General features: G+C 45.8%; 7 protein-coding genes across 11 annotated transcripts in view; 3 read left to right on the top strand and 4 right to left on the bottom strand.

The window, feature by feature from the left end:
• Window positions 1-8,339, top strand: part of LOC117646542 (proline-rich protein 36-like) — a 36,600-nt gene extending 28,261 nt beyond the window's left edge. The window contains 8 exon segments of the mRNA XM_034387570.1: window positions 2,936-3,416; window positions 3,749-3,913; window positions 4,078-4,214; window positions 4,735-4,862; window positions 4,948-5,504; window positions 5,592-5,985; window positions 5,987-6,415; window positions 6,604-8,339. Of these exon segments, the coding sequence (XP_034243461.1) occupies window positions 2,936-3,416; window positions 3,749-3,913; window positions 4,078-4,214; window positions 4,735-4,862; window positions 4,948-5,504; window positions 5,592-5,985; window positions 5,987-6,415; window positions 6,604-6,720 (2,408 nt within the window). The 3' untranslated portion in view covers window positions 6,721-8,339.
• Window positions 8,227-11,896, bottom strand: LOC117646543 (zinc finger protein 2-like). Its single transcript, XM_034387573.1, has 7 exons — window positions 11,618-11,896; window positions 11,468-11,502; window positions 10,634-11,388; window positions 10,316-10,546; window positions 10,033-10,242; window positions 9,647-9,926; window positions 8,227-9,552 (listed from the first exon to the last, which is right to left on the bottom strand). Exons 3-7 carry the CDS (start codon window positions 11,138-11,140, stop codon window positions 8,906-8,908), a joined length of 1,875 nt encoding a protein of 624 aa, XP_034243464.1. The 5' UTR covers window positions 11,141-11,388; window positions 11,468-11,502; window positions 11,618-11,896; the 3' UTR covers window positions 8,227-8,905.
• LOC117646544 (endonuclease 8-like 3) lies at window positions 11,816-14,055 on the top strand. Its single transcript, XM_034387574.1, has 9 exons — window positions 11,816-11,961; window positions 12,049-12,148; window positions 12,217-12,467; window positions 12,537-12,714; window positions 12,793-12,903; window positions 12,983-13,302; window positions 13,383-13,513; window positions 13,591-13,721; window positions 13,798-14,055. Exons 2-9 carry the CDS (start codon window positions 12,050-12,052, stop codon window positions 13,942-13,944), a joined length of 1,368 nt encoding a protein of 455 aa, XP_034243465.1. The 5' UTR covers window positions 11,816-11,961; window position 12,049; the 3' UTR covers window positions 13,945-14,055.
• LOC117646546 (E3 ubiquitin-protein ligase RING1) lies at window positions 14,010-16,302 on the bottom strand. Its single transcript, XM_034387577.1, has 2 exons — window positions 15,096-16,302; window positions 14,010-14,987 (listed from the first exon to the last, which is right to left on the bottom strand). Exons 1-2 carry the CDS (start codon window positions 16,075-16,077, stop codon window positions 14,746-14,748), a joined length of 1,224 nt encoding a protein of 407 aa, XP_034243468.1. The 5' UTR covers window positions 16,078-16,302; the 3' UTR covers window positions 14,010-14,745.
• Window positions 16,303-16,427: 125 nt separating this feature from the next.
• LOC117646545 (splicing factor U2AF 50 kDa subunit) lies at window positions 16,428-21,605 on the top strand. 2 transcript variants are annotated; one of them, XM_034387576.1, is made up of 11 exons: window positions 16,428-16,596; window positions 17,019-17,151; window positions 17,237-17,346; window positions 17,426-17,553; window positions 17,653-17,769; window positions 17,853-17,991; window positions 18,086-18,168; window positions 20,262-20,384; window positions 20,458-20,616; window positions 20,688-20,852; window positions 20,957-21,605. In XM_034387576.1, the coding sequence occupies exons 1-11, from the start codon at window positions 16,578-16,580 to the stop codon at window positions 21,086-21,088; spliced, it is 1,308 nt and encodes a 435-aa protein (XP_034243467.1). In that variant the 5' UTR covers window positions 16,428-16,577; the 3' UTR covers window positions 21,089-21,605. The 2 variants fall into 2 exon arrangements, with proteins under 2 accessions (XP_034243467.1, XP_034243466.1); XM_034387575.1 differs by having other exon boundaries at window positions 18,065-18,168.
• A 1,258-nt stretch (window positions 21,606-22,863) lies between these two features.
• On the bottom strand, window positions 22,864-25,283 carry LOC117646175 (26S proteasome regulatory subunit 8). 4 transcript variants are annotated; one of them, XM_034386961.1, is made up of 9 exons: window positions 25,134-25,283; window positions 24,587-24,731; window positions 24,281-24,504; window positions 24,014-24,206; window positions 23,787-23,919; window positions 23,552-23,705; window positions 23,260-23,469; window positions 23,019-23,173; window positions 22,864-22,913 (listed from the first exon to the last, which is right to left on the bottom strand). In XM_034386961.1, exons 1-8 carry the CDS (start codon window positions 25,152-25,154, stop codon window positions 23,033-23,035), a joined length of 1,221 nt encoding a protein of 406 aa, XP_034242852.1. In that variant the 5' UTR covers window positions 25,155-25,283; the 3' UTR covers window positions 22,864-22,913; window positions 23,019-23,032. The 4 variants fall into 4 exon arrangements, with proteins under 4 accessions (XP_034242852.1, XP_034242851.1, XP_034242849.1 ...); XM_034386960.1 differs by having other exon boundaries at window positions 22,989-23,173; window positions 25,035-25,173; XM_034386958.1 differs by having other exon boundaries at window positions 25,035-25,172.
• A 77-nt stretch (window positions 25,284-25,360) lies between these two features.
• LOC117646176 (MRN complex-interacting protein) lies at window positions 25,361-26,968 on the bottom strand. The gene is made up of 5 exons (XM_034386963.1): window positions 26,732-26,968; window positions 26,577-26,645; window positions 26,353-26,494; window positions 26,097-26,267; window positions 25,361-26,008 (listed from the first exon to the last, which is right to left on the bottom strand). The coding sequence occupies exons 1-5, from the start codon at window positions 26,780-26,782 to the stop codon at window positions 25,512-25,514; spliced, it is 930 nt and encodes a 309-aa protein (XP_034242854.1). The 5' UTR covers window positions 26,783-26,968; the 3' UTR covers window positions 25,361-25,511.
• Between the last annotated feature and the right edge of the window lie 587 nt (window positions 26,969-27,555).

Genomic DNA, 27,555 nt, shown 5'->3' with positions numbered 1-27,555 from the left:
CTCAACCCTCCTTCGTTGTTGTTGTTGTTTTTGTTCCAAAACCCCGCGGACACGCGCACAATGCCGCATAATTTGGCGAGTGTGGCGCCCTTTGTGTTTCCGCTGGTGGCGCCGCCCTGCCGCCCCGCCGACCTCGGCCTGCCGCGCACCGCGCACTACTTCGGCGAGTTACTTCACCAGTGCGTCCCGTCCGGCCATGTCCGGCCTGGCCTGGCCGCGCTGGGCATGTCCACCGGGCGCGTCGTCCGGGTCAGCGATAAGGGCGGCCTGATTAGCTTGCATCACCGCCCCGCCCCGCCCCGCCCCGCCCCGCCCCGCCCCGCCCCGCCCCGCCCCGCCTGGCCGGCAGGACAGGGCGACAGGACGCGCGGCATCTCAGTGGTCCATCGGCAGGACGCGGAAGCCAGCAGTAAGCAGCAGGCAGCAGCAGCAGGGGACCAAGTTGGATAACCCTTTAATTTTCGTGCGCCGTCTTGGTTTCTCGGTTTCTCGGTTTGTTTGCCTCCCAGCCGCTAATTAGAACCCCGCGCTGGAATTTGGGCGAGTTCATTCACTGCCGCGGCCGTCCCCGGTCCCCGTCCAGCAGGTGCGAACGCCGCGCCGCGCCGCCCGGGCTCCGCGTGTCATACTCATTGCCCAAACTGGTCGAGCGGCGTGCCAACTAGTCAGACACGGACCTAACGGTTATCGGGACGGACTTCCCTGCCGCGCCGCGCCACGCCGCTGGCCTTGAACTCGAAAACATAACTGTCTGCTGTCTGCTCGAATCCTGCAGGCTGATTGCGAGAGTCTTTTTCATCGTTCTGTCTCTCTCGCACTCGTGGATCGTTCCCTTTAGGCGCGAGAGAGACAGCGAATGAGTGTGCTGCTGCTGGCCTGGGTGTCATAATTGGCGCGGACAACAACGTGGTCCTGGTCCTGGGGGTGGGGGCGTCGACGTGCGCGCCAAGTCGACCCCGTGGCCGGCGGCGCCGTGCCCCGCCGTGCCCCGCCGCCATCAAAAGCAGCTTGCTGCGCTCAGGCTGCGCTCGCTCCGCTTTCCTGGCGGGGCGTGGCGGCGGCGGTCACGTCGCGTCAGCCATCTGCCAAAACGTGCGCCAGTCGCCACGACGACGGACACCAAACGGCCGCCGGCGGCAGCAGATTCAAGCCCGCGGGGATTTTGATTTTTCCAAGCATACACTGGTGAAACAAAGGCATAAAAATTATGCCCTTAAAGGGCGTAAACGATTTACGCCCTTAAAGGGCATAAATCGTTAATGCCTTTGGGAAGGGCATTAAAATTTTGCTTGAAATTCCCATACCATTTACGCCCTTCCCAAGGGCATAAAACGATTTATGCCCTTGCAAGGGCGTAAAAGAGCATTTATGCCCTAAAGGGCGTAATTTTTATGCCTTTGTTTTACCAGTGTAGGCTTCACTCTCGTGATGATCCTGCGACCCGTCGCGGCGTCCTGTTGTTGATGATGTTGCTGTTGTTATTATTGCTGTTGTTGTTGCGGCTTGGACCGCCGCGGGCTCAGACTCCAGCAGCAGGAGCGGGCCGCTTGCATTTGGGCTGGGCTGCCGAGGCTGCCGGGCGCGCTCCTAACGGTGCGGTGTCGTCTCGCGGCGTTACGTGGTTACGTGCACCATGGTCGCCACGGTCGGCTGACACGGGGGCATTCCTTTCGGCGAGGCTCGCCCTAGTCGCCAAGCAGGCAAGCGGGCAGCAAGGCGCGCAGTGGGCCAGAAGACCAGGTGGACGCAGGATTCGGCAAAAAGGACCTGAACCGAACATTATGAAATGGCACGCATGCCAATGGATTTCCCTGGGAACGAGGAGAGCTCAATAACCATCATGTGTTTGATTCGTGTCCAATTTGAAGTCCGTCGAGCTCAAGTATCCAGCCGTCTTTCTGTGGAGGTACATAATGGCACCTCGGTGACCGCGGCCCTCCCTGCAATTGGCACCTTGTATGACGGCCGCACCCCGCCCCGCCCCGCCCCGCCCCGCCCCGGCCACGCACATGCGCATTTCACGGCTGGTCGCGCTAAAGAGGACGCAACAAGTCGTCGGCGTGCCCTAGCCGCCCGGTCCCCCCGGTCGTCGTCGTGGGCACGGGCGTCTCCGCCACCCATCGGCCGCGCCAAACCGGTCGCCGCCAAGCCCGGCCTCCCTGCTCCGCGTCGCTCCGCGCCCTGGCCGCGCAGGCCGCCAGCCTCGCTAATGTAATGTAACAGAGATAATATGCTAACCGGCGGCAGTGGCACGGCGGCAGGGCGGGGCGGGGCGGGCTGAGCCCCCGGGCTGCGGCAGGCTCGCTGGCCGGGCTCCCCTAGACCCACGCAGCGCTGGCTTCGCTGGCTTGATGCGCACCGCTCGATCCCAACACGATTATGGCCGGGCTGGCCGCGCGCCGCGCTACAGGTGGATTCCACGGCACTGCCAGGCAGTGCCGCGTCCCCGCGAAAGCAAGCGCCGCCCAGGAGACTTCAACGCCCGCCGAGTACCAGAGCGAGGGTCGCGGCGCACAGTGGGCCAGAACACCGGTGGAGGCGGACAAAACTCTAGACGCGTTTTGAGCTCCAGAGTCGCTAAACATGACTCGAACCGAACGTGTGACCCCACCAATGGATTGCTCTTCGAACGAGGAATCCATTCGGATCCACACGTTCGGCTCGAGCTCTGTTTAGCGACTCGGGAGCTCAAAGCGCATCTCGAGTTTTGTCCGCCTCCACCGGTCTCCTGGCTCACTGTGCGGCGGCGGTAGTGGGGTCACCTAAAGGCCCACCAGCCAGGCAAAACAGCGTCGAGTCTACTTGCCAGGCGCAAAGGCGCGCACCTTGGCGGAACTAACTGAACTTCTCGCTCCCTGCCTAATTTATTAACTGGAAAACTGCACTGAAAACAGCCCGACTCTCGCTAACCAGCAATTTGTTCTGTTTCCCACAGGCTTCGGCTACCGGCCCTACCGGCCGCGGCCCGGACTCGTGCTGGACGACACGGAGTACAAGCCGGGCAGGCCCGGGCCGGGGCTCATGACGTCCGCGGCGCACGGCGGCCACCAGGCGCCGCACCTCGCGCCGCACATCGTGCCCCACGTGGCGCCGCCGCAGCAGCCGCACTACGGCGAGGTGTTCGACGTGACGGTGAGCGCGGTGCAGGGCCCGGGGGGCGGCGCCACCGGCCAGGCCATCGTGTACCCCGTGGAGATCGAGGGCGTGCAGGTCGGCGGCGCCGTGGCCGGCGAGGGCAACGGGCACGGCGACGTGGCCGTCATCACCGCGGCCCAGGCCGGCCAGCACTTCGTGTCCATCGACGGCAAGCGCACCTACATCAACCTGTTCAACACGGAGCAGGCCGGCGCCATGGGCGGCGCGGGCAGCGTGGGCGTCGCACCCGCGCCGGTGCAGCCGCCGCCACACCGCACGGGGTGAGTACACTGCAAAGCCCCGCGCGCCCTGGGGCCCCTGGGGGCGTCAGCGTTCCGGTGACCGCTCCCTTGCCGCGGCCCGGGGGCATCTGCTGGGCTGGCGCTGCTGGCTCGGCAAGGTCGAGTATCCCGAGCAATTAGGCAAGGGGAAAACACGCCTGACTAGACGCGGACCGTTCTGGCTGAACGGGCTCGCTCGCTGGGGACGCCGGCGACGTCTCTTCCACGCCAACGAGTGGGAAAGAGAAAGGAGATTAAATTGAATGCCTGCGAGCCGCGAGACGGAGTCGGAGACGGTACTCACTGGCTTGTGTCTCTGTTGCCTGTTGCAGCTTCCCAGGCCCCGCCTCGGCCGGCACGGTGACCCCCGTCCAGTCGAGACCGCCGCACGCCCCGCACGCCGGGCCCGCGCCGCCACCGCCAGGACCAGCCGCGCCCGGCCCCGGCGCCATCCCGCCCAGGAGGCCGTACAAGAGGCCCAACCACCCGCCAGTCAGGTGAGCACAGCGCGCAGCACAGACCCTTGAATGCGCGTGCTAAACCCGCGGATGTTTTATGTGCCCTCCATAGGCAGTCGGACGGAGAGACAGAAAGGGACGCAACCCGCAGTATGACAGCCAAGATAGCCCTGTCCACGTTGACGTTTTGACTCTGCTTCCAGGATCGACACGTGCATCGTCGGCGACGACTCGACGTGCGACGCGGCGCAGAACGAGATGTGCCGCACGGAGGTGGGCGTGTCGGCGTGCCACTGCCGCCCGGGCTACAGCCGCAGGAAGCACCGCGAGCCGTGCAGGCGTGAGTATCGCAGAGAGAGAAAGAGGAAAGAGAGGCCCCCGCAAGCGTGCGTGACACGCAGGGGACGCGGAAACGAGTGCGCGCATGGCACACTGCACACGGCGCGCGACAGCGCAGAAGGCGAACGGCAGGGCGCACAGTGGGCCAGAAGACCGGTGGAGGCGGCCAAAGTTCCGGACGCGTTTTGAGCTCTAGAGTCGCTAAATGGGACTAGGACCGAACGTATGACCCTACCAATGGATTGCTCTCCGAACGAGGAATTCATTGGTGGGGTCACACGTTCGGTCCGAGTCCCATTTAGCGACTCTGGAGCTCAAAACGCGTCCGTGATTTTGGCCGCCTCCACCGGCCTTCTGACCCACTGTGTGGGGCGGTTGGAGCTCCCTCCAGCCACCTTGTCAGAAGACGCGCGCTTGGCACGGCGCTGCTGGGGGCCGAACTTGACTCGAAACCGCCCACACCCGTAACCACGTTCCCTGACTTGTGCCTGACGCCGACCTCCTCCTCCCCGTGCCCGCAGGCATCGTGTCGCTGCTCATGTCGCTGAGGGTGGACCGCATGTACGACCGGCGGCTCGACTGGACCGACAAGTTCCACGACGCGCAGTCCGACGAATACCAGCAGCTGGAGTACGAGGCCGTCCTCGCCGTGAGTACCTCCTGCACCTCGTCCTGGACGCAGCCCGCCGCGGGTTCGACGCCCACCGTACTGAAGCCTTCTCCGTCCCTTTCAGATCGACTCCGCCATGTCCATGACGCCCTTCTCTGACGAGTTCCTCGGCGCGCGCATCAACCGCATCTTCCTGGCGCCCAACCAGGCCGACGACGAGCCCACGGACGTGCTGGTGCCCGGGGGCCTGGGGGCGGCCGCGGCCACGGCGGCCAACTCGTCCGCCGCCGTGTTCGTGAACGCGACGGTGCAGTTGGAGGAGGCGGCGGCGGCCACGCGGCCCAACACGCTGGCGCAGGACGTGCAGCGCCACCTGCTGGGCGTGCTGCACCGCCGCCACAACAACGTGGGCTCCAGCGCGCTGTGGGTCGCCTCCCCCGCGGGCGCCGTGGCGCCGCTCCGCGACCTGGACGAGTGCGCCGAGCCCGAGCTCAACGACTGCCACGCCCACGCGCGCTGCGCCAACGTGTTCGGCTCCTTCCGCTGCTCGTGCAACGACGGCCTGCGCGACCCCTGGGCCGGCAACCCGCAGCGCAGCGGCAGGCAGTGCGAGGCCTGCCCCGCCGAGTACTGCAACCACCGCGGCGAGTGCCGCTTCGATGCCGGCAACCAGGTTTGCCAGTGAGTACCTCAGCGAATGCGCATACTTGCAGCCCCGCCTCGAACCGCCAGGCCCTTGTAACACAATCTCTGTCCTTCGCTCTTCAGCTGCACGGGCAACTTCTACGGGACGCAGTGCGAGGTGGACGGCGAGGTGCTGGGCGTGGCCGTCGGCGCGTCGGTGGCCGCCGTCGTCATCATCGTCCTCACCCTGGTGTGCCTCTGCATGTGGAGCCGGCGCTGGAGCCGCGAGCAGAAGTCCGCCTCGGGGCTGGGCTACGGCTCGCCCGTCTTCGGCTACCTGGGCGGCGGTGGCGGCGGCGCCGTCAAGACGCCCGCCGTGGGCGCGCCGCCGTACCAGGTGACCCTGGAGGAGCGGCTGCGCTGGGCGCAGATCGCGGACGCCATGGCCCAGGTGCAGCAGTCCTCGAACCACTACGCGGTGAGTGCAGGGAATGACCAGAGCGCTCGGTCGGCGCGCCTACGGAAGGTTTTTACCAGTGGCCCTTCTGTACTGCCAGCAGCCGGAGCCGGTGGGAACGTGCGGCGGTGGCGTGGCGACCAGGCCGTCGTCGGCGCTGTTCGGCTACCCCAGCCTGCCCAGCATGCAGGGCATGCAGCACGGCACCCTGCCCATCCCGCCGCCCGTGCCGCTGCCGCGCCTGTCGCTGCAGGCCAACGGCACCCTGGGCATGGGCGGCATGGGCTCGCTCAGCGCCTACGGCACGGTGCAGCACCCCGTGCACGCGCCCTCGCTCGGCGCCTACAGCACGCTGGCGCACACGCTCAAAACGCAGCGCGAGCGTGAGCGCGCGCGCGCCAGGGAACGGGAGCGAGAGCCCGCCACCAGCAGCAGCGAGGAGGAAGACCGAACCGACCTGCTCGGCAGGAACTTCCAAGTGCCGAGGCCCAAGAGCAGGAGCAGTCTCGCGGTGAGTGTGCAGTGTGTTGCCAACCCCCCTCCCAGACGCCGAGCACTTGGGGTAGGGAAGTCCGGCTGCGCGTCGGGTTGCCTACTCCTCCATTACCATTACAGACTAGACCACCCTCGGGGGTTCCCACAGGACATGCCATGATTTTCTGTGAACCAACCCCTAACCATGTTGTTTTTCTGTCGCAGAACCAGAGTGGAATATATTACGATGTGGACTATGAAACGCAAGGTGACGTGTACGGCACGAAGCAAAGCTGTATCCCCATGAGCACTTACAGCAGTCGGCAACACTTCCACCGTTGAGAAGATTAAAGACTTTTATTTTATCTAATTGTGGTTTGTTCCGGTAAGGTACAAAGAAGAGTGAGCACTTTCGTGATAAATGTGGTGATATGTGTGAGTCACGGGTCACTTTCTTCAAGGCCCCTACTAAATTGACTCATTTTTGTGACTGTTTATGATGAATCGGGAAGCAGCGGAGAATAGAAGCAAAGGATGTGTAATTGGTTTTGAGGACCAAGGGTTGCTATTTTGTCCAATTCTTTAGTGTGATGCACACGATCTGTCCGCACACACTTCGAGTGGTCCCAAAAAATAAACATATGTCGTGGATTTGAAACGTTATTGCCATAACAAGACTTTTAAACATGATTGTATCCTTTGTAGGTTTGTAAATTGTACATGTTTATACTAGGTGGAACCAATGAATTTTTTCACTGTTCCGGTCCAATACAATACTAATATGTAAATTTATTTTATTTTAAATTGCTTCTATCAAACTTATTGATTAGTCAATGATGAAGTAAAATGTGTGAAACTTTGGTTAAGAGTGATACCAATTTCGGTTTTCAAGTAGGCAATAATGAAACACCTTATCGAAACAAAGGGTCCTACAGCTATGTATCTCAGTGCTTAATAAAACCAGTTTTAGGGGCATGAAGACAAATCTGTGGTTTGGGGGATATTATTACCAATGTCACACTTAGGAAAGTTGTACTTGTTGAATGAAAGAAGAGTAGAACTCTCCTGACTGTGTCAATGAGTGTTTTTCTAATGCCACAGTGATCTTATAACTTTTCACCAATGTTCTTTGGTGAATTAAACCAATGAAAGATGAGACTCGACTGCAATGTGTATGTTATATTTTGTGAACATTTACTCCACTAGATGTGGGAGATGTATTGTTTTTGTTAAATAATAGCCTTTAGTTGTGTCTGATGGACACATCAAAATATGTACTTGTTTCATAAAATTGATGACTACGTATGTTCACCATGAAAAATACTAATGGACAAGCTGTCAGATTTAGTATTACCTTTTCTTTGTAAATATTGTGTAGCTCATAGCACAAGCCTTTGCATGTTAATGAAGGAAGCAATCGTGTGTTTCCCTCCAAATAGTCAGATTAAGGTGAGACAGCTACTTTCAGCTTGAAGTCCTGTCTTGATCACTTCCATTGATTTGCTCAAATTTGGCAGAAGAGCGCCATTATTGTTTTTTGTTCTGAATGTAGAGAATGAATGATAGTGTGAATGGAAGAATGTGTGTGATATTTGGAATCAACAAAGCAGTGGTAATAATATAAATATATATTTATTGTTCAGCAAATTTACAACCCAAACTTTAATGGAATCTCATCATCCCCTTTTATGTTTGAAATAGATTTTTGAAATCCTACCCAAGATTCATCACATCATAGGAATCATATTACATCTAAATTACAACAAAAGTTGGTTTCATTGTAACAATAAGAAAATAGTCAATACTCTCTGAAAATGTCAGGTATAATTCAAATAGTTGCGCAGAAAGTAAATGCAAAAATAATGCCTCTGCTTTTAATCCTCAAATCGTTTTTAATTTTACAAAAATATTTATTTGTTGTTTTGTATATATAGGTTTAAATATATAAAGTATGAAGTCCACCCGTGTTGCCAATTTATTGACATGATCATCAACTGACACCAACTCTCTTACTCTTTTCAACTTATAGTTTCGCAGTAAGGACTCATGAGCTCCACTTTGACATATCTATGCTATAAAACTACAATGACCCGCTGTCACAATGAATTGCCTACGACTGTGAAAACATTATGCTAGAGCGAGGATTAGGTACTTAAATACCAGTGTATAACAATGATAATGTACCCCAACCTGGAAAAACTTGATCACTAGCATAAATTAAACCGGGCTTCTTCAATCATGAAGGTCTTTCACTGTCCTTGGATTCTATGGATACAGAATCAGGAACCAATACAAAAAATTATCACAGCCATGAATAAACATATTTGTGGGAAGAGTGCACTACAAACCTAGTAATAATTTTCAGCTTACTGAAGTTGTTCTTGGTGGGATAGCCTTACTTAATACTTACCAACAAAAAAAGGAGAACACTATATATTTATATACATTGAATATACACATAAAACTAATATGGCCCTATGAATAGGAATGCAAATAAATTGACAACTTAAAAAGACAACCCTTAAAATTAAGGTAAATGTGGAAGTAAGATGGAATTGTCAGACATTGGTTTATGAGCACTCTCATGATGGTATAAAACACTGTCTGGTACACTAACTAGTAAAGGCAGTGTTTCTGGTGGGACAGGAACATACTGCATGAGTGGCATTTGGTGGCAGTTTAGGTCCATAGAAGGGTCCTCAAGGTTGGGGTGTTGCGCATCATTTTGTAAATCTAATATTGCAATACTTTCACTATCGTCCCAAACAGAAGGAAGGGTATGGCCAATCTGATGAGATAAACTATTTGAAATATCATCTAGCATTGATGTTACACTGCTGGTGTCAGATGCGTTGATCATTGCAGCTGAAGTAATACTTTCTGGCAACAAAGAACCTAAACCAAGTTTCAAGTCATGAACAACCTCAGTCTGGGATTCAAAAGTTTTGCAGGTTTTTGTTGGATTGCTTCTGAAGTTGGTATCAGATGTAACCATATATTCATCAGGAAAGTTTTCCTGTACTTGACTCTTTTTCCTGTAAGGCCGCTTGCTGTTGCTTTGGTTCAGTGCACGTTCCTCTCGCTTCTTGTGATTCCTTATGTGATACGATAAACTTGAGGTCTGAGCAAAAGATTTCTTACATCCCTCTATGGGACAACAATGTGGCTTCTCACCTGTAAACACATTCATTATGAATTATTAATGTTCCCAATTTTTACTTGGAGATGCAGTTCTAAGCATATTTAGAAAACTAAGAAATTTTGTCACCTGTGTGAGTCAAAAAATGAATTTTTAATGTGTAGTTTCGATAAAACGACCTAGGGCACATAGGGCATTTGAAAGGTCGCTCTTCGGTGTGTCTCCTCATATGCACCTCCATGCTATCCCTGCTCTTGTAAGACTGAGAGCAGACAGGACAAACATGGGAAATCTGGGTAGGTTCGTGAGACTTTTTATGTAACTTCAAATTGCTTCGAGAAGAATATATCTTTCCACATTCATCGCAAATCCAATTCCCTGTTCCCGATTTTGCACGCGGGGAATGCTCCTACAAAATAATTTTTTTAAAACAAGATTATTACATAACAAGAAATATTGAAACTTTAAAAGAGAATGCCAATAAAAAGATCATGTTTGGTTTTGTGAATACTTGCCTTTTTAGATTTAGCAGGATCTTTAAAATGCAAACGCTCATGATTATTCAACCCGGCCCTTGTTGCAAATGCTTTTCCACAAACAGAACAAACAAAAGACTTTTCAACATGCTTTAGCATATGATTTTTTAAAGTAAAGCTTCGGTCAAAAGACATGTTGCATATTGTGCAGATAAACGGTCGCTCTCCTGTGTGCTTTCGCACATGAACCTTTCAGGGATAAAAATTAATGTAAAACTAGAAATACATTTGAAAATATAAAACTTAAAAACTGCAATCTTACCTTCAGACTATCTTTTTGTCGAAAGGTTGCACCACATGTCTGACACTCAAATGGTCTTTGATCAGAGTGAGTCAACAAATGAATTCGCATATTTGCAGCTGTGCCAAATGCTTTGCCACATACACTGCATGGGAAATCTCGGGCCCCAGTGTGAACTACCCCATGTTCTCGGAGAGTCCGAGAATTGCGAAAAGCTTTCTCACAGATCTCGCAAATCCATTTGCGCTCAACCTACAAAATTTAATACCAAAATATTAGCAATTATTTTTTTTTTAAAATTGTTGCATCACGCACAAAAGCATCAGTCTCAAGACTTACTTTCTTATCGTTTGTTTCCGCTTTGGAACACATTTTAGTGGCCAGCACATCAGTCTCCTCTGAGATGGTTTCCACCACTCCACAACTTTCCCTCCATTGCTCTTGTTTCGTACAGCTTTCAACTGATGTGAGTTCTCGCAACTTGAAATTTACATTACAATCACTATCGTTACCACCGTCTTCACAACTCTCAATGAAACTCCTTGTGATAAGACTGTTATAGTCGTTCGTAACTTGGTTTTCTGAACTTGATAGCACATGGTTCGGAATATGTTTAGGAGAAGGCTCAGATATTTTTTTAGCATTAGAAACATTATTAATAACTCCTTCATTAAATAATTTAGGGCACATTTCTGGGATATTAAGGTTTCCATTTTCTAATAAATGTTCTGTTGAGATGTTGGCAAAAGTATCAGATCCCTTAAAGCAGTTTTGAACATTGTTTGAAGGAAATGAATCAGTAAAGACAGAAAAGTCACAAGAGTCCAATGACATAGAACTTGCCATTGTTTTGCTAGCTCTGAGAAGAACACATCTATAAAACCTTAAGTAGCTTTGACAAAACTCTGAAATATTTAGCTGGCCCTTTAGTGAAAGTAATTTCACTCAAAATAATGGGGAAACTTTGAAAAATATCACTCTTAAGTTGTACATCCGTTATGAAAGAATAAAAGTGCTTTTTATCACTATAATCCAGATGTAAATCCATTTTGCAAACAGTTGATTACTTAAAATGTAATTTCAGAGAGGACATCCTGCAAGACAAAACAAATCATGAATCAAACATATTTCTCATGTTCGAGCAAATGCCACCGATTGTTTGATAGTTCTTACTTCATGGAAACTGTCGTAAGGCAGTAGAAATTATGCTGAAAATAACAAAAAACAATTATGAGCACTGTGTAAAGCATCTTAAGAAGAAAATTTGGGCAAGATTTGGAATCCTAACCAATCTTAACAGAAAACAATTCAAATATATCCAACCTTCAAGGCGATGGGTACCATTTTTCATTGTACTATCAGAATCGTGCAAGAGATTTAAATTACACTACGTAGTTTTAATAAAGTTGTGTGAGTTTTTGTGGAAAGCAACAGGTGTACTCAACTTCAAAATAACAATAACAAAGATAGGTACACTTCAAAAAATAATTCAGATTAGAATTTATTCGGTATGGAAAATTTGTCAAGCTGAAGAAAACAAAACACGATTAAAAGAGCGGCTCGCGCACTTTTCAGTTCAAAAGGATAACAAATCTCAAATGCAACTTTATCCAATTTTCCCCCGATTTTCTGTCGTGACAATTTTGAACCCCCTAAAAATAATACAGGTAATCACAATATGACCTCATTACGATTTATCATTCGAAGTTACTATGATTTTAATCTTTGCATGAATTGGTTATGCTACCATCAAGAATGGTTGAGGGTCCAGGTTGTAAAGTAAAAGGAGAAGTGATGACCAAGAAAATCAAAGGAAAAACAATAGTCAATGTTCATCCCGGAAAACCGGAAAAGGTACTTGAATTTTAGTCTCATTAATGTGATTAACTCTGACGTACTTAGGAACATGGTCGTTTGCACAGGTTTGTAAAGAAAATTCTTCTCGCTTTCAACAATTTTGTGGGCATAAAGTGTCGGAAGTTCGCACTTTGGGAAAGGAATTATTTATTTTCTTTGCTCAAATATCACTGTGTATTCGCATTCATTTCCTTATGGATGGATCTGTAAGGTATGGAAACAATCGAGACAAAAACTTACAGGCATCAGAACCAACTCTCACTATTATCTTCCCGGATGAGAAGCTCACTGTGTATAAAAGCTCTGTTGACATAAGGTAGGCAGAGATGCTCGTGTATTTATCAGCTTCCTGCTGACACATTTGTTGATAGTTAAACATTTTCAGATGTGCAGAAGAGAGCAAAGAGCATTGTGATTCTCTTGCTGATCTTGATATCAATTATCCTTTGTTCAATTTCACTCGCGCTCAACAAAGAATTGAGCAGCAGCAATCTGAACTAATATGTGATGTTATTATGGACCAAACAGTTCTTCCAGGCGTAGGCAATATTATTAAAAATGAGGTAAAGTTAGATGGTGCATTCATTTGTGATAAAACTGCAATTTCAAGACAAACATACCCTCTTGTGAAATATTTTCAGGGTCTGTTTAAAAGTGGTATCAATCCCACTGTATGTGTGAGTGATCTTTCACCAAAACTCATAACATGCCTCCTTCATCGCCTAAGGGACTTTTCACATGTCTTTTATTTGGTATGTTTTGACATTTTCACATTATTCATGAAATGTCTGTTTTATGTGTGTCTCTGGAGCCTTTAAATTTATTTTACAGTGTCGGAAAAACAACAAGCCTTTAAAAAATCACCTTTGTATTTATGAAAAATCAAAGTGCTCTCAATGTGATAATCAAGTCACTATTTGCAAGCCAGGGAATTTAAAGAGGCTGACCTTTTTTTGTCGTGTATGTCAGGTCAATTCAAACCATAGCACTGTTGTATCCCTTCCTAAAAAAAATTCCTTGCTAGGATTTTTGCAGCTTTCTGGCTCTTCCTCTATTCCAACTCAAGATTGGGCTTGCCCCCACTGTACATTCATTAACAGCTCACCCTCTCTGTCATGCAACATGTGCCTTTCCCCAAAGCCAGAAGACAGGTGACAAAATTTGAATGTCCTGTATATGTCCACTAAATTTACCGTTGATCTCATTTTATAAATTGTGCCAATTTTGCTAGAAAGCGCAAGATGTCAGAGGACCCCTCCGCAGGCGGGGCTGCAACTAAGATTATGAAAACCGAAACAGAATTTAAAAAAGTGCATTCTGATGGAGAAAAAAATTTACCCGCACAAGTTGCTTCTTTGGAAGGTATAGTATGATTCAAATCTCAGTGGTTGGACTGAATAATTAAACAAGGATTGATAATTATTTTGATGTGGGCACAGACTCTAAACTACCAACACCCTTATGCCAAACCCATAAAAGAAAGACCTCTGTCAAAACAGTCAGAAAAGCTGGAGAGAACAAAGGACGTCTCTTCTATAACTGTGGTATTAGAGAATGCAAGTTTTTTCAGGTGAGTACCCTGTCATCCATTCTAAAACAAGTTGCATTTCCATATTTATCCATAATCTTCTTTCGCCTTATTTCAGTGGGCAGATCTCCACCACCCATTGTGCAAGCATGAAAGAAGAACTGTTCTACGGCGAGTCTTGAAACAAAATGATAATAATGGCAAAGAATTTTACAGTTGTCCTCTTTCTAAAGCTGAACAGTGTGGATTCTTTGAATGGGCTTAGTTGAGTCATTGAGACATCACTTTTGTAATGCTAATCGAGGTAAATATAGAATTGAGCAAAAGTAGTAAAGAGTATAAGCAATTTAATTTAAATAAAGAAAGTAAAGCACGATTGTACAGTGACATAACATGTTAATAACCATAACCGAGCATATTTAGTCATGATAAAACAGGTAGATCAGCAAACTTTTCTAGGTTTAAACAATTAAGAAATTGAAACACCTCAAAAAGAGGCAAAAGTCAAAAACATATCAAAAAGAGAAAAGCCTTTAATCCACCATTTCAAACACACCTATGGTGTTCAAATTCATCATTTTCATGAAAGGCCAAATGCTCAGGGCATTTATAGAGTCAATTATATTAAATTTGGCCCATCCAATTTTCTACCAAATTGTAACAATGACAAAATAAATTTTAAAGCATTTATCACATAGCTGCAAAAGTACACAGACTACTTAAACTAATACACCAGGCCATCCGAAGCTCTAGGTGGACATAAATAAATTACAATCCTCAATTGAATGAGAGAATCATTCAAAGTACACAAGGTTCAAGGTTCCACACAAACAAGCTTCAAAAAACATCGCACAGAAAAAAAAAACACATTCATAATAAATTTTTCAATAAAAAGTGCTACAAATTTGTTGACTACTTGTTTCCTCTAAACTTTCTTTATCTCGGGACATGTTCATTTATGTCCAAAACGTACTGGCTTTTTGACATTGTAACAATCATGTACTGGCTTTTTGACAGTGAAACAATCATGTTGAATCAAATTTCTAAAACAAATTAGCATTCTGCATTATTCTGTAGAAGCTCCAGGAGGATTATTCCCTTTCCATGTGTAGAACATTTCAATGGGTTTATTAACTTTCCAGTGTTTTTCTATTATTTGATAAAGTGTGTTTGAACCATTTAGCATAGTATACGTCCCCATAGATCCAGGATTTGGAGACACATAAATACAGAAAGTAAGCTGGTCAGGTGCTCCAGGTTCGGGCTCCAATGCTAGACGTACAGCCAGATACTTGATTAAATGGTCAACTGGAACAAAAGAAACAAAAATATTAGCATGAAGAATTTCCCAGTAAAAGAGGAAGTAAAAATCAAAACAAAGATCAAACATTGGCAGGAACATTTGTAAAAACTTACCTGTGGCGTTTGCAGTGGTTTTCAAGAATCTGACAGTGTCCTCCTCTTTCAGAAGTTTCATGATTGGACTGTCCGACATTTCCACAGGATGCGGTTTGAAAACAAGTTCAACTTCATCAAAGGTTTCAGTTCCTTCACCTTCCGTAGCAGTGTCCTGTCCTCCAGATGCTTCCATGCTTGAACTTGCTGACTCATTTTCAGAGCTTATAGCAATCTTCGCACGTTTCACTGGTTTCATTTGTCCAGAGGATGATGATTGTGAACTTCCAGGAGTGGGAGAGGGAGGGTGAGGACTGGGGGCTTGACCAGAAGTCTGAGGTTGAATTTGAGTGGGAGGTTGAGGCTGTTGTTGCGGTTGAGATTGGGGCTGGGATGGGGTTTGGGATTGGGGTTGAGATTGTGATGGAGGCTGGAACGGAGGTTGTGAGTCGGTGTTCTGGTTTGGTACAGGAGTAGATGGAGCACTTGGATTAGGGGTATTGACTGGCGTCTCATTTTCACTGACCAACTTCTTGTTAGTTCTCTGCTGTCGATGTTGAGACTGCAATTTGATACCTTCAGTGATTGAATTAAGAAATGCAGCTTGACTCGAACTCTTCTGCAGCTTCTCCAGCACTCTTTCTTGATGGGCTTCATACTCATCCCGACAAGGGTACAGCTTTGATATTAACAGATCAAAATTGGGGTCTGGCCTGAGTGATCTCTTTGACACTAGTTTTTTACGGCATGTGGGACACTCCTTGTTGCCAGAACGCAAAGCAGTGACGATACAATCAGAGCAGAACCTGTGCAAACATTCCTTGGTAGTCATGGTCTTTTTCAACATGTCCAAGCAAATAGGACACATAAGTTCACTGTGCAGGCTCCTTGGGGACACAGCGATTTCCGTGTTGTCTGTGATAGCTTCTTGTGGAGTTCGATGGAGCTCGTACAACGATAATTCCCAGGTTTTGTTTAGGCCCAGTTGCTCAGCCGACGCCATTTTGAGGTTGAGACGACCACTCTTGCGGGGGAGCTTGAGAAAATGTGGTCACTGGAGTTGCATTAGAGATGCTAAACACAGTGGTACTAGTCTCTTCAATTCAAACGACACCGAGCCCTTTCTTCAAATCTCCAAAGTCCGTGTCCAAGATAAAAACATTGCACACTTTCACATCAAACAACAACAGTTAGCAGCCGCAGCCACAACAACATACGCCACTGTTCAGGGAAGAGACACCGAGGGTGGGAAGCGTCAGCCAATGGCGTCTGCTCCGCTTCTCTTTCCCTCACTTCCGGTTGGGAAGCGAGAGGTGCTCACGTTTCCCACGTTTCCGTTTATTCTCCATGGATGGTGTGCATGCAGTCGCCATTTTTGCGTCGGTCATTTAGCATCATCACAACTTTCAACTGAAGTGTTCCTTATTCGGAGCAATACTGTGCTACTCACTTTGCTGCAACTGGCCCTCCAAGCTCCTTTCGTAATTTAATTTATATTCCAGTATGGGGGAGGATAGCAAGGGTAAGTTATGAGCAACTCAGACCGGCTCAGGCTCCGGTGGAGCTGTTTTTCTTATGATTTATTTCATGAGCTCTTGCATTTTTCAATTTTTGTACTTTTATCCGTAGTTTAGAGTTTTTGTGCACTTTTCCGTCCCCTTTCACAATGTAATACTTAGGCCCGATTCTTTGACTGACCCTTTTCTGGTTAGTCCGCGTTGTTGTATCCCGAGACTTGACAGTCCGGTTTGTACTAGGATGGTCGGAATTTTATTTCTGGAGAAACGCTCCTATTTGTACCAATCCTCTTAATTTGTCTCATCCCAAATTTTTCACACCTGAACTTTGTGAACTGGTTTTGATCCAAGTGTACGACCCACCCCATTCGGTGTCATGGTACTATGCTTTTCTTACTTAACGTGCCCATGGTCAATTTGATTCCAGACCGTGATCGCGATAAGGAAAGGGACAGGGACAAGGAGAGGCGTCGCCGATCTCGTTCTCGGGACCACAAGAAACGATCACGCAGCCGAGATCGCAGTCGAGAGAGAAGGAAAAGAAGCCGCTCACCAGTAGGGTAAGTTTTCCTGATGCCTATTTTATCTTAAAGATGATCGGCTTGGCGCTTTAATCTCATGTGTCTTTATATTCTGGTTGATCAGGTCACCGAAGAAGGATAAACGATCAAGAAGACGAAAGCCGTCCATGTACTGGGATGTCCCGCCTCCAGGCTTTGAGCATATCACACCTATGCAGTATAAGGCCATGCAAGGTAATTTTGGTGAATTTAGGTAATTAAGTTTAAATGTATTGTTCTTAGCTAAGTTTATAAATGATGAATTCCATTTCAGCTGCCGGACAGATTCCTGCTAATCTGGTCACTGAAACACCGCAAGCAGCAGTTCCTGTTGTTGGATCTACCATTACCAGGCAAGCTCGTCGCTTGTATGTTGGTAACATACCATTTGGTGTCACAGAGGTAAGCATTGATCTGTCATAATACTTCTCTTTTTGTTAACAGAACGCTTTAAAGCCCCTAACTCATGTTGACTGAATGTTGATTTCTCTTTAATTCTAGGAAGAGATGATGGAGTTTTTCAACCAGCAAATGCATTTGTCTGGTTTGGCCCAGGCAGCAGGCAATCCTGTCCTAGCATGTCAAATTAATTTGGACAAAAATTTTGCCTTCCTAGAGGTGAATGTTTCTTACTGTTGAAATTTTAATTTTCATTTGTGTTTTAAAGGGAAGTATTTTGTTATATCTGTATGCTTTTGCAGTTCCGGTCCATTGATGAAACAACTCAAGCCATGGCCTTTGATGGAATCAACTTCAAGGGGCAGAGTTTGAAGATCCGCAGACCTCATGATTACCAGCCTATGCCTGGGATGTCAGAAAATCCTTCAGTTACTGTTCCAGGTCTGTTCTTACTTCATATTGAGCACTTTTGTTTTATTTTTTTATGGACTTGATTTTCATTTGATTGTGAAAGCTTATGATTCTCTGTTTGCAGCTGGGGTTATCAGTACAGTTGTCCCAGATTCACCTCATAAGATTTTCATTGGTGGCCTACCCAACTACCTTAATGAAGACCAGGTAAGTGGGAGGTGCTATTCCTGGCTCCAGACCAGGCAATCAAAAGGCACAGTTGATTTGTTGGAAGCACCTAGGATGTGCATTTCGTTGTGTACAGGTACAAGGCTATAGTTTTGACGTTCTTTGGTGCAGCTTCAACCTCCAAAAACACGCGGCTCTTCTTTTTTTTTTTTATCAGGATTTTTTCCTAGCAATCAGGCTAAAGCAGCAGTATTTTTTAAAATTGATTTTTCTGTCATTGTCCCATGAAAAACAAGGGGAAAAAAGGCAAGCGTTATCAGCTCAGGATTTCCCTTCTATGCATGCATCACTTGCGACTCGCCCTGCTGCTCTAGCTCTCTATATACTTCAGTTACCCTTGGTAGTTAAATGGTTATCTGCATCACACATCATGTATATGGTTTCTTATCTATCATACACGTGGGGAAGTTTGCATAAGGTTCCTGCGTTTCAAAGTCTCCATAATGTCTTTAAAAAATGGTGCGCAATATCAGACTGCTAAGTTTGAAAACTGTCATTTCATAAAGTTAAATTCTATTCAGCTCAGCTACCTTAGAGCAGATGTCATTCTTTACTCCAGGTTCGAGCACTTCAGTTGTGCATTTCAATAGCACTTGCCTCTTTTTCTGCAGGGCGTTTTGCATTTTGCTGCAGGAAGTTTTGGTTTAGGTTCATCCGTGGAGAGTGCGCAATGAATATTGTGTTCTTTTTCAGCAAGCAAGTGTTTGCTTTGTGTGTACAAGGTCTAGCACTTCAATTTCATCTTAGTATCTTTGAAAGAAAATGACGTGTATAAGGACATAAAGTAGACTAAAGAAGACTTTATAAAGTATAGTCATGTTTTTAAACTCACTTACTGCAGAAGCTTGCCTTTAAAAGATTTAATCATATTTAAAGTAAAATCTGTTCATATCTCAGTGGTAGTCAGAACAAAGACATTATGTTGACATAATAATTTTTATAGAGTGGCATTTTAAGATACTTGCTGAGGCAGTGACTTTGAAAATTATTTGAGAATTTAAGAATCACTTGCTTGTGCAGATCTTGTACACATTAGCTATTGCCAGTAGATAACAGTATGTGTAAGGACAGTTTGAAGACGCAAAGAACCAAAACTTATCCGTACCTCTGCTTTCTTCCCCCGTTCTGTCTTAGCTAAGGTATCGTGGGTAAGAAACGTCAAAAGACAGATTGAACAACTCCTGCCTATGCTTTCTAAGGCTGGTCATCAAATGTATGTGTGGGTCGGCTGTGTCCGGCCAAATAAAAGGCAAGTTGCAATTTGTGTTCTTAAAATTATAACAATTTTGCAGCCCATATTGTGGACATTGTCACATCAGATTGGTACGTAATGGGTTCAGTAAGAGACTTTGTTTTGGATTCCTTTTTCTGGGAGGATAAATTTTTAAAATGTGTTTTCATGAGTGGTAAAATGCAACTATGTCTTTTGAATGTTTATTCCCCTCTTTGAAAAATCAATAATCTCAGCAAATATTTGTTATTATTGCCTACCTTAGTTGAAACAAAACCTCTGTGTTTGTAGATATTGAACTAGTTCAGATTATTTTATCTTTGTGTGTGTTTGCTTGGGATTTTAAATGCAAATTATGTATACTTTCTGTAAGTGTACAAATTGGGTAAGGCGAATCATAAACAGTGCTATGTATTTAACTACCAGAAACAACTGAGGGCCAGCGTGGGGCAGGTAGGTGCTAGTTGATGCAATTTCACCACACGCTTCGAGGAGTAACATGCAAGGTTTTTGGGGTCCTTAGCACCAAAGCAGTCCCTTCTCTTGCCTTTCAAGTTTCTGGTTGAGCATTCACATTGTTTTGACATTGATTTTGAGTTCTGCATTTTTGGCTCTGAATCACTGATTTGAGGTATAGTTAGGCTACTTAATGTCCCAAGAACCAGATCACCAATTATTACCATATTTGGGGTCTCGAGCTTGTCTATTGAATAATCAATAGTTCTAAGTATCAAGTTTCATTTTTAAGTGGGATATTTTACCATCTAATTTGTAGAAATGCATCTTGTCTTTCATTATTTGTTACAAAGAGGATTCCTAACTTCTCTCATTTGAATTTTAGGTCAAGGAGCTTTTGATGTCCTTCGGTCAACTTCGTGCATTCAATTTGGTGAAGGACTCTGCAACTGGACTCAGCAAGGGTTACGCCTTCTGTGAATATTTTGATGTCTCCATGACTGACCAGGTAATCTTCTATTTCTAAAAGTTGGACTTGCAGTTTAATTTGTACCTATCTGATCTTTGTTCTAATGTGACAGGCTATTGCTGGTCTTCATGGAATGCAATTGGGAGACAAGAAACTGATTGTACAACGGGCGAGTGTTGGTGCCAAGAATGCTCAAATTGGCCAGCAAGCTCCAGTGCAAATCCAAGTACCTGGTCTCACTATGGTGGGCGCTGCTGGACCTGCCACAGAGGTTTGTTTTCCTCAACAAACTTGTATGATTTTAATTTTTTGAACAGAGCTGTAAGAGATTTAACTTTTCAGGTTCTTTGTCTGCTGAATATGGTGACACCTGATGAACTACGTGATGAGGAAGAATATGAAGACATCCTTGATGATATCAGAGAAGAGTGTGGCAAGTATGGTGTCGTTCGTTCACTGGAAATCCCCAGGCCTATTGAAGGAGTCGATGTCCCAGGCTGTGGAAAAGTAAGTGTTGTTTTTTTTTTCATGAATTATTTTTTCTTTTTTTTTTTTTTTCAAATCATGGAGCTCTGAACTTACTTACATAAATTTTATCTCTTTCATTGCAGGTTTTTGTTGAGTTTAATTCGATTGTGGATTGTCAGAAAGCACAGCAAAGTCTCACAGGGCGTAAATTCAACAACAGAGTTGTTGTCACATCTTACTTTGACCCTGATAAATATCATCGCCGAGAATTTTAAACTAAGCATTCACAGAGCATATGTTTTAGACTGATGGTCAAAGAACTAATAGAAGCACAGACTTTGAGTTCTGTACAAATACCTTGGAATCCGTTTACAGATACTAAATGGGTACCTGTCCATTAATCAATTTGATGTTTCCCTAATTATTGTAGATTTGTGATAAGGGATAATTCACCTGACTTCTTGCTATTAAGTTAGTCAGAAATTGTAAATTTTGACAAGATTTTTGTTGGAATCTGAAACATTTTTATCATGAAGAGGAACTCAATTTAAAATCGTGTTCCTGTCATACAACTTTCATTTGTTCTCAAATTTTAGAGAGCTTGTAGAATTATAAGAGCCTCACATTTGTTTTAGAAGCCATAGCACCTAATTATGTGTCCATTCATGTGTGTGTGTTTTACTTCTGTCCCATTTTATGCATGAACACATAATGTGGGATACCAATGTTGTACTAGGTAACATTTATAATGTTTCAGAATATCTCAAATAAAATCTATAACAAACTGCAGAACAGAATATCTTTTCCATGCATACTTTGCCATCACATTAAACAGAAATGGGGACGGAAATGGATCTCTTATTCCAGTGTCTAAAATTGTTCCCATCAAGTGTTGGAAGTTTAAATTTTTCTCACATTAAAATCGGTCCGATTTTTCTGAAATCAACAGTCTCTAATGCCTCGAAGTGTCAGTGAGCACATCCCACAATGGGTATCAAAGCGCTGAGAGACTGGGGTACGAATCCCAAGTATAACAACATAGTCCTCAGCCAGACTGTTGATATATCTTAAAGTCGGTATCATCACTCTGAGATTGATCGCATCATCTTTAAGTGGCTGGTTGGCTGAGATGGTAGAGGTGTCGGCCGGCGGGGGGAAGTCCCGGGTTCGACTCCTAAGTGAGTGAATCTTTTCCACAGTTTACTTCTCCAACCCGGTACCATCACTCTAAGATAGGACGTGTCAGACAGGTGTGTTGTCGTAGCTCAGGTGGCAGAGCGATGGGCCGTGGAGGCTGGTTGGAGGCCATGCGACAGCATACGATTCCCGTTGGACCTGGTTCGCTACCAGCCAGGTCAGGTTACTAACCCTTTATGATTGCCCCTACTCCCCTCTCCTTCTGGGAGGGGGGGTAGGGGGGGTGGGAGCCGACGGCGGGAACTCTTTTGCATCCCAGAGGTAGGCCACCCATCTGACACGCTTGGGAGATAGTGAGCCCAGGTACCATTTAGAGGGACAGGGACAGCGAGTGTTTGCTTCGTGGCTATTATTACAGCCAGGATTGCCTGGAAGTGCCGCGCCGTCAAGGTAGGCCACCCATTTGACACGCTGCTCGCTGCTGCCAAAGCAGCGCTGCGGCCCACTAGGAGGAAAGCCATACCCCGGCGGGGTTTAAACTCAAGCACTTCAGATCACGACCAACACGTCAGCCCACTGAGCCACCAAACTAGTTATGTCTGTCCAAACTTAGAGTGATGGTGCCGCATTCAAGCAATCAACTGAGGAAAATGTTCCTGAACCTGGGTTTCCATTCCAAGTGCTCTCTTGGGTGGGCGACGCTCTTGCCGACTGAGCGCCTCTGCTCTGAGGGAGAACTGGTATGTTATTGGTTATTGAAGGGGACTGAACACAAGGACAAATTTTTATTCTTCACAATTTTAATTAAGAAATTGCAAACTGACCATGCACATAGTGCAAGGAAAACAAAGTTAGGTAAATGAAGTAATTTATACAGGTGTGATAGTTAATCTACAATAATTAAAAACTTGCACAAGGTGTAGAGATTTTTTATGCACATGTTCGGCTCAACCAACATCAGAACTGTAAGAGGAATAAACTACGATCAGCAAGGATAGAGTAAAAAGACACAGACACTTTAAATCATAATAGATTTACCAGTTAAGAGGGATTCAGAAGTTGTTTTACCTTTCCACTTATTTCTACTTCCAGAGCTTCTTGATCGACATGTTCTTCTCAGAATCTTTCTGCATGACCTTTGCAACAGCCATTTCAAAGTCCTCCTGGGTTACATGGACACGTCTTTCTCTCAAAGCATACATACCAGCTTCTGTGCACACACCCTGAAATTTTAACATAAGAATTTTTGTTAATGGTGTGAACGTTTAATCTCGCACACTGAAGTTCCTGACATATTCCCAGAATATACCTTCACTTCAGCTCCAGACGCCCCAGGCATAAGTTCTGCTATCTTGCGTAGATTTATACCTCTTGTGAGGTTCATTTTCCTTGAGTGAATACGCAGAATGTCAAGACGGGCTTCTTCATTTGGTGGGGGGAACTCAATCTTACGGTCAATACGGCCAGGTCGCAGCAGGGCTTGATCAAGAATATCAATACGATTTGTGGCCATGATCACCTAAACAAAAAATCCAAGCACCTTAGCAAAAGTTACACAATCAATTTGTACATTAATCTTGAGAACATGAAAATTCAGGCACCTTGATATTTTTGGTAGCTTCAAATCCATCCAACTGGTTCAAAAGCTCAAGCATAGTACGTTGAACTTCAGAATCGCCACCACTGCCAGATTCAATTCGAGATGATCCAATAGAATCGATTTCATCCATGAAAATAATTGAAGGTGCATGTTCCCTGTTAAAAAACTCATATTAATATACAGGAACTATCTGGAAGTTTCACTTGTATTAATGAAGCTGCATGATATCTTCGTACCTTGCCATGACGAAAAGTTCTCTCACCATCCTTGAGCCTTCTCCAATGAACTTTTGAACGAGTTCAGAGCCTGATACACGGATGAAGGTGCATTCTGTATGATGGGCAACTGCACGAGCAAGAAGTGTTTTACCTAAAATATGGACAAAGGAATACAACTACAGTAAAAAATATCATCCCACAGGAAATTTTACTTACACCTTCAGTGCTCAATAAATCATAAGTACCTGTGCCTGGAGGGCCATACAAAAGAACACCCTTGGGCTGGGCAATACCAAGAGCATCAAATAATTCAGGATGTTTCACAGGAAGTTCAATTACTTCTTTGATTTCCTTAATCTGTTTATCCAGGCCACCAACCATTTCATAGGTTGAGTCAGGGACTTTCTCAACCATCATAAGGGAAACTAGGGGGTCAACCTGAAATTCCAAGGAGAAACAATTAATATTGGACTACAAAACAGTCCATAGATGGTAGAAAGGCAGGTGCATACTTTGTTTGGGAGTATTTTATGCAGGGTATAGCTTTCATTGCGTAGAGCAACTCTTGAATTTGGAGTCACATCATTGATGTCTATGTTCTTGTCCAAGTCTACAACAAATTTCCCTTCTGGATGAACTTTTACAAGCACTTTCTTCTTGTCCATAGGTTTAACAACTTCTCCCACATAAGAACCCTGTTCTTGAAGGAGCTGGAGCTCCTCTCGGAGCATTCGCACTGTCAAAAGAGGCACACAATTAGTTGTATTGTACAAAAGCGAAGCACACCATAGCAAGATTCATGAATGAACTGAATTTACCTTTGGCATTGAGCTCATTACGTTGAGCCTGAAGACGACGAAGGTTCTGACTTTTATCAGCAACAATCAGCTGCAGCTCTTCGATTTTGGTTATGTAGTAAGGACGAAAGCCCTCTCCCCGAGAGGGCCTATCATCTACCTCCATCTAAAAATAAAAGAAACGGATTTAGCATCTGAACAACAGACAATTGTTTGGAAGCATAAGCAGAATGAAAGGAGATCCATTCACAAATAGAACACAGACTATAGACAAAGACTTTCTACCGATCCAAAACAGTTTGGGATGGGGACACATTCGGCAACGTAGAAACAATTCAAGGTTTAACCATGATAAAACAGAATTTTCCAGAAATGAATGTAACTAATAACAACACCAGAAGTACGTTATAGGGCATTAGGTTAGGCCTCACTCGGCTTTCCTTTAACATTACATTGCGAGTACAAATACCAGAGCTTGACAGTCAGTCACGGCGGCCGAGAAAGAAAATATTGCAGAAGAATGATCATCGCTCCGAATAAGTTCTTGGAGAATAGAAACAAACTTTACCTCGAAATTTGTGAGTGTCATGATGAAGCCGATGTCTGTCAACTCTGCCAGTCAGACAGCGCCATCAGTAAGTAGGGCTGAAAACGTTCTCGTTCTTCCATCTGGAGTTCGGGACTCCGCCGCCAGAGGTCACTACGAGTGCAGCGGAAGTTTGTGATCACCTGCGGAACCCGCGTTTTTCAAACCTTGCGGGTTTTGGGACCAGGACACGCAAAGACAAGTAGTGATTTGCTTTCATCAGAAACATTTATTCTCACATGTTAACTCGATTGAGCATATCTTTACTGTAACATTGTTATATAATACTATCAAGAGTTAAAAAATTAAATTTACAAAACAATCTTTTTAGTTAAACAAAGTCAAAAAAAGAAAAGAAACTTAAAAGTCCAATAAGGTATCTAAATTTTCATCATCTGTGGCATTAAATGGATTTTTCACAATGGTAGAAGTGGCTGACTTCCCTCCACCGTTCCAGGAAAAACCATTGCCGGAAGAGGTACATGCACTCGGTCTATCCATCACTGACTGCTTGGCAATGCTTTTAGATACAATTTGAGAGCCACTGGTTGCAAAAGGGATACTTGCTTTATTAGTGGCAGCTGAAACAGTACATTTATCTTTAAAGACATTTTTCAGGGTTCTTTGGTTCCCATTACTGCCAGAGAGAGGGGGGTCATTATCTCTCGGTGAGACAAATTGTGACCATTTGGAGTTATTAAATCCACTGGTTGATGGGTGTGGTAACATAGGGTGTTTTGTAACTTCCTGATTCACATGGAGGTTTCTTAAAATGTCTGAAGCACACACACCACTTGAGAGGTCTAAAGCTTCTGCATCTGGTTGACAGCTTTGGTCATATGTGGAATACGAATAATCTGTAAGAGAAATCGGTAATTCTGTAGACTCCTTTTTCAGGAAAAAGGCACATGTAAGAGTGATGATCAAATAAGGAATAATTGTTACCTTCATAATTGTCTGGATTACTCAACCTTCGTTTCCTTCCTCTCAACATGTTACCAGGAAGGTCGTCTGAAGTGTCATCTTCTTTCCACGACTTTGCACCAGCCTGAGTGGGGCCATTGTCATCTAAATAATCACTCCACTTACTCACTTTATTGAGGACAACTTGACTATCTGTAAGTTAAAATAGTTTTCAACCAAAGAATGTATAGCCAATGATTAAACAATTACAAAAAAGAAAACAGACAAAATAAAGTACCAGTATCAAAGAAAGGTTCGTCCTCGTAGTGGGAGTCAGGGCTTTCGTAGTTTGGTGTTTCTTGTGACATCAGTAAACCTTGCTGCATGTTAAGGTTTTGAACGTGGAGGCGACAATCTTTCCCACTCCCTTGGGCATAGACCTAAAAAGAGAAAATTATGTCAACAAATAAGCACAGGGCATCAGACAATGTCAGTGATGTAACATTAGAAATTTACACATACCTTCATAAGAGATTGTTTTTCACTGCACACTTTACATTGCCACTTAGGCACTTTTTTCACAATCTGAACCTAAGAAACCAAAATTCAAGGATTAAGGATACAAACCACTTTGCACTGCTTTGTCATAGGTTATAGAAGGTGTACAAACAACTTACTTGGAACTTCTTACACGCATAGCATCTCACAACGTGTTGTTCTTGAGGCATTTTAAACCTTCTTGCTATCCCAAAGCACCTTCAAATAGCACTCTTTGCCAGAAAAACTCAATAAAACGTCAATGTTGTGGTTTGGCTTTGGATCTCGCTCGCTTCGCGTTTCGCGCCTTTCGTGTTTCGTTTTCAGAGCCAGTTTCAGCAATAGTATGAGAAATCGAAGCGTGCGAAGTTCGGCGCGAAGTTACAAACGGACGAACGCGCTACGGTGGCCGCCTTCCGGAGTAGGCAACCTACAGCGCTCGCACGATCGATTTTGGTCAGGCTCCTTGCTCTCAATTGGGGTAAGCGGTAAGCAACCCGCGCTCGTGTACACTCCAAACCTTGGGTGTCTAGAAACTAGACGCCTTAGGCGTACCGTATGCCACAGAAAAGCGAGCGCCTTAAGCCGCCTTGAAACTAGACGCCAAAGGCGTATGCTCCATTGAGCCCCTTGTGCAGATAGAAGTCAGCATGTGAACACTCTTGGTCGAAGGAAAGGTGCGTGCATTGTACTATGAGTTGCAAAAGAATCGAGCCCGGCCGGCCGGGCCCGGCGCTACCCCGCGCCCAGACGACTGCCGAAGACGGACGGGCTTCTCGGCAGATGGACCGACGCAGGGCTGCGCTGTTGTCAAACTATAAACTGCACGTGCCGAGAGAGGGAGGGGAGGGGGCCAGCGTGCACCAGAGTGCAAAAGGCCTGGCCTGGGCCGCCGGGGCCCGGAACCCGGAGCGGGCTGGAGGCAACCGGATTTGGCCTAAAATTTCGGTTAAAATTGGCGTAG

Source organism: Thrips palmi, unplaced genomic scaffold, assembly GCF_012932325.1.
Source record: "Thrips palmi isolate BJ-2018 unplaced genomic scaffold, TpBJ-2018v1 HiC_scaffold_19, whole genome shotgun sequence".
Classification (NCBI taxonomy): domain Eukaryota; kingdom Metazoa; phylum Arthropoda; class Insecta; order Thysanoptera; family Thripidae; genus Thrips; species Thrips palmi.
This window is presented reverse-complemented; position numbering and strand designations above follow the sequence as displayed.

Coding starts and splice junctions, on each gene's coding strand:
- LOC117646543 (XM_034387573.1), bottom strand. CDS start 11,140: ATGGCAAGTTCTATGTCATTGGACTCTTGTGACTTTTCTGTCTTTACT. Junction 9,927..10,032: donor ATCCTGCTAAATCTAAAAAG/GCAAGTATTCAC, acceptor ATTATTTTGTAG/GAGCATTCCCCGCGTGCAAA. Junction 9,553..9,646: donor TCATTTTTTGACTCACACAG/GTGACAAAATTT, acceptor ATGTGTTTACAG/GTGAGAAGCCACATTGTTGT.
- LOC117646544 (XM_034387574.1), top strand. CDS start 12,050: ATGGTTGAGGGTCCAGGTTGTAAAGTAAAAGGAGAAGTGATGACCAAG. Junction 12,149..12,216: donor ATCCCGGAAAACCGGAAAAG/GTACTTGAATTT, acceptor TCGTTTGCACAG/GTTTGTAAAGAAAATTCTTC. Junction 12,904..12,982: donor TTTCACATGTCTTTTATTTG/GTATGTTTTGAC, acceptor TTTATTTTACAG/TGTCGGAAAAACAACAAGCC.
- LOC117646546 (XM_034387577.1), bottom strand. CDS start 16,077: ATGGCGTCGGCTGAGCAACTGGGCCTAAACAAAACCTGGGAATTATCG. Junction 14,988..15,095: donor AACCACTGCAAACGCCACAG/GTAAGTTTTTAC, acceptor CTTTTGTTCCAG/TTGACCATTTAATCAAGTAT.
- LOC117646545 (XM_034387575.1), top strand. Junction 18,169..20,261: donor ACTACCTTAATGAAGACCAG/GTAAGTGGGAGG, acceptor TTTGAATTTTAG/GTCAAGGAGCTTTTGATGTC. Junction 20,385..20,457: donor ATGTCTCCATGACTGACCAG/GTAATCTTCTAT, acceptor CTAATGTGACAG/GCTATTGCTGGTCTTCATGG.
- LOC117646175 (XM_034386960.1), bottom strand. CDS start 25,154: ATGACACTCACAAATTTCGAGGTAAAGTTTGTTTCTATTCTCCAAGAA. Junction 24,207..24,280: donor ATAAAATACTCCCAAACAAA/GTATGCACCTGC, acceptor TTGGAATTTCAG/GTTGACCCCCTAGTTTCCCT. Junction 23,470..23,551: donor AAGCTACCAAAAATATCAAG/GTGCCTGAATTT, acceptor TTTTTTGTTTAG/GTGATCATGGCCACAAATCG.
- LOC117646176 (XM_034386963.1), bottom strand. CDS start 26,782: ATGCCTCAAGAACAACACGTTGTGAGATGCTATGCGTGTAAGAAGTTC. Junction 26,646..26,731: donor ATGCGTGTAAGAAGTTCCAA/GTAAGTTGTTTG, acceptor TTGGTTTCTTAG/GTTCAGATTGTGAAAAAAGT. Junction 26,495..26,576: donor AAAAACAATCTCTTATGAAG/GTATGTGTAAAT, acceptor TTCTCTTTTTAG/GTCTATGCCCAAGGGAGTGG.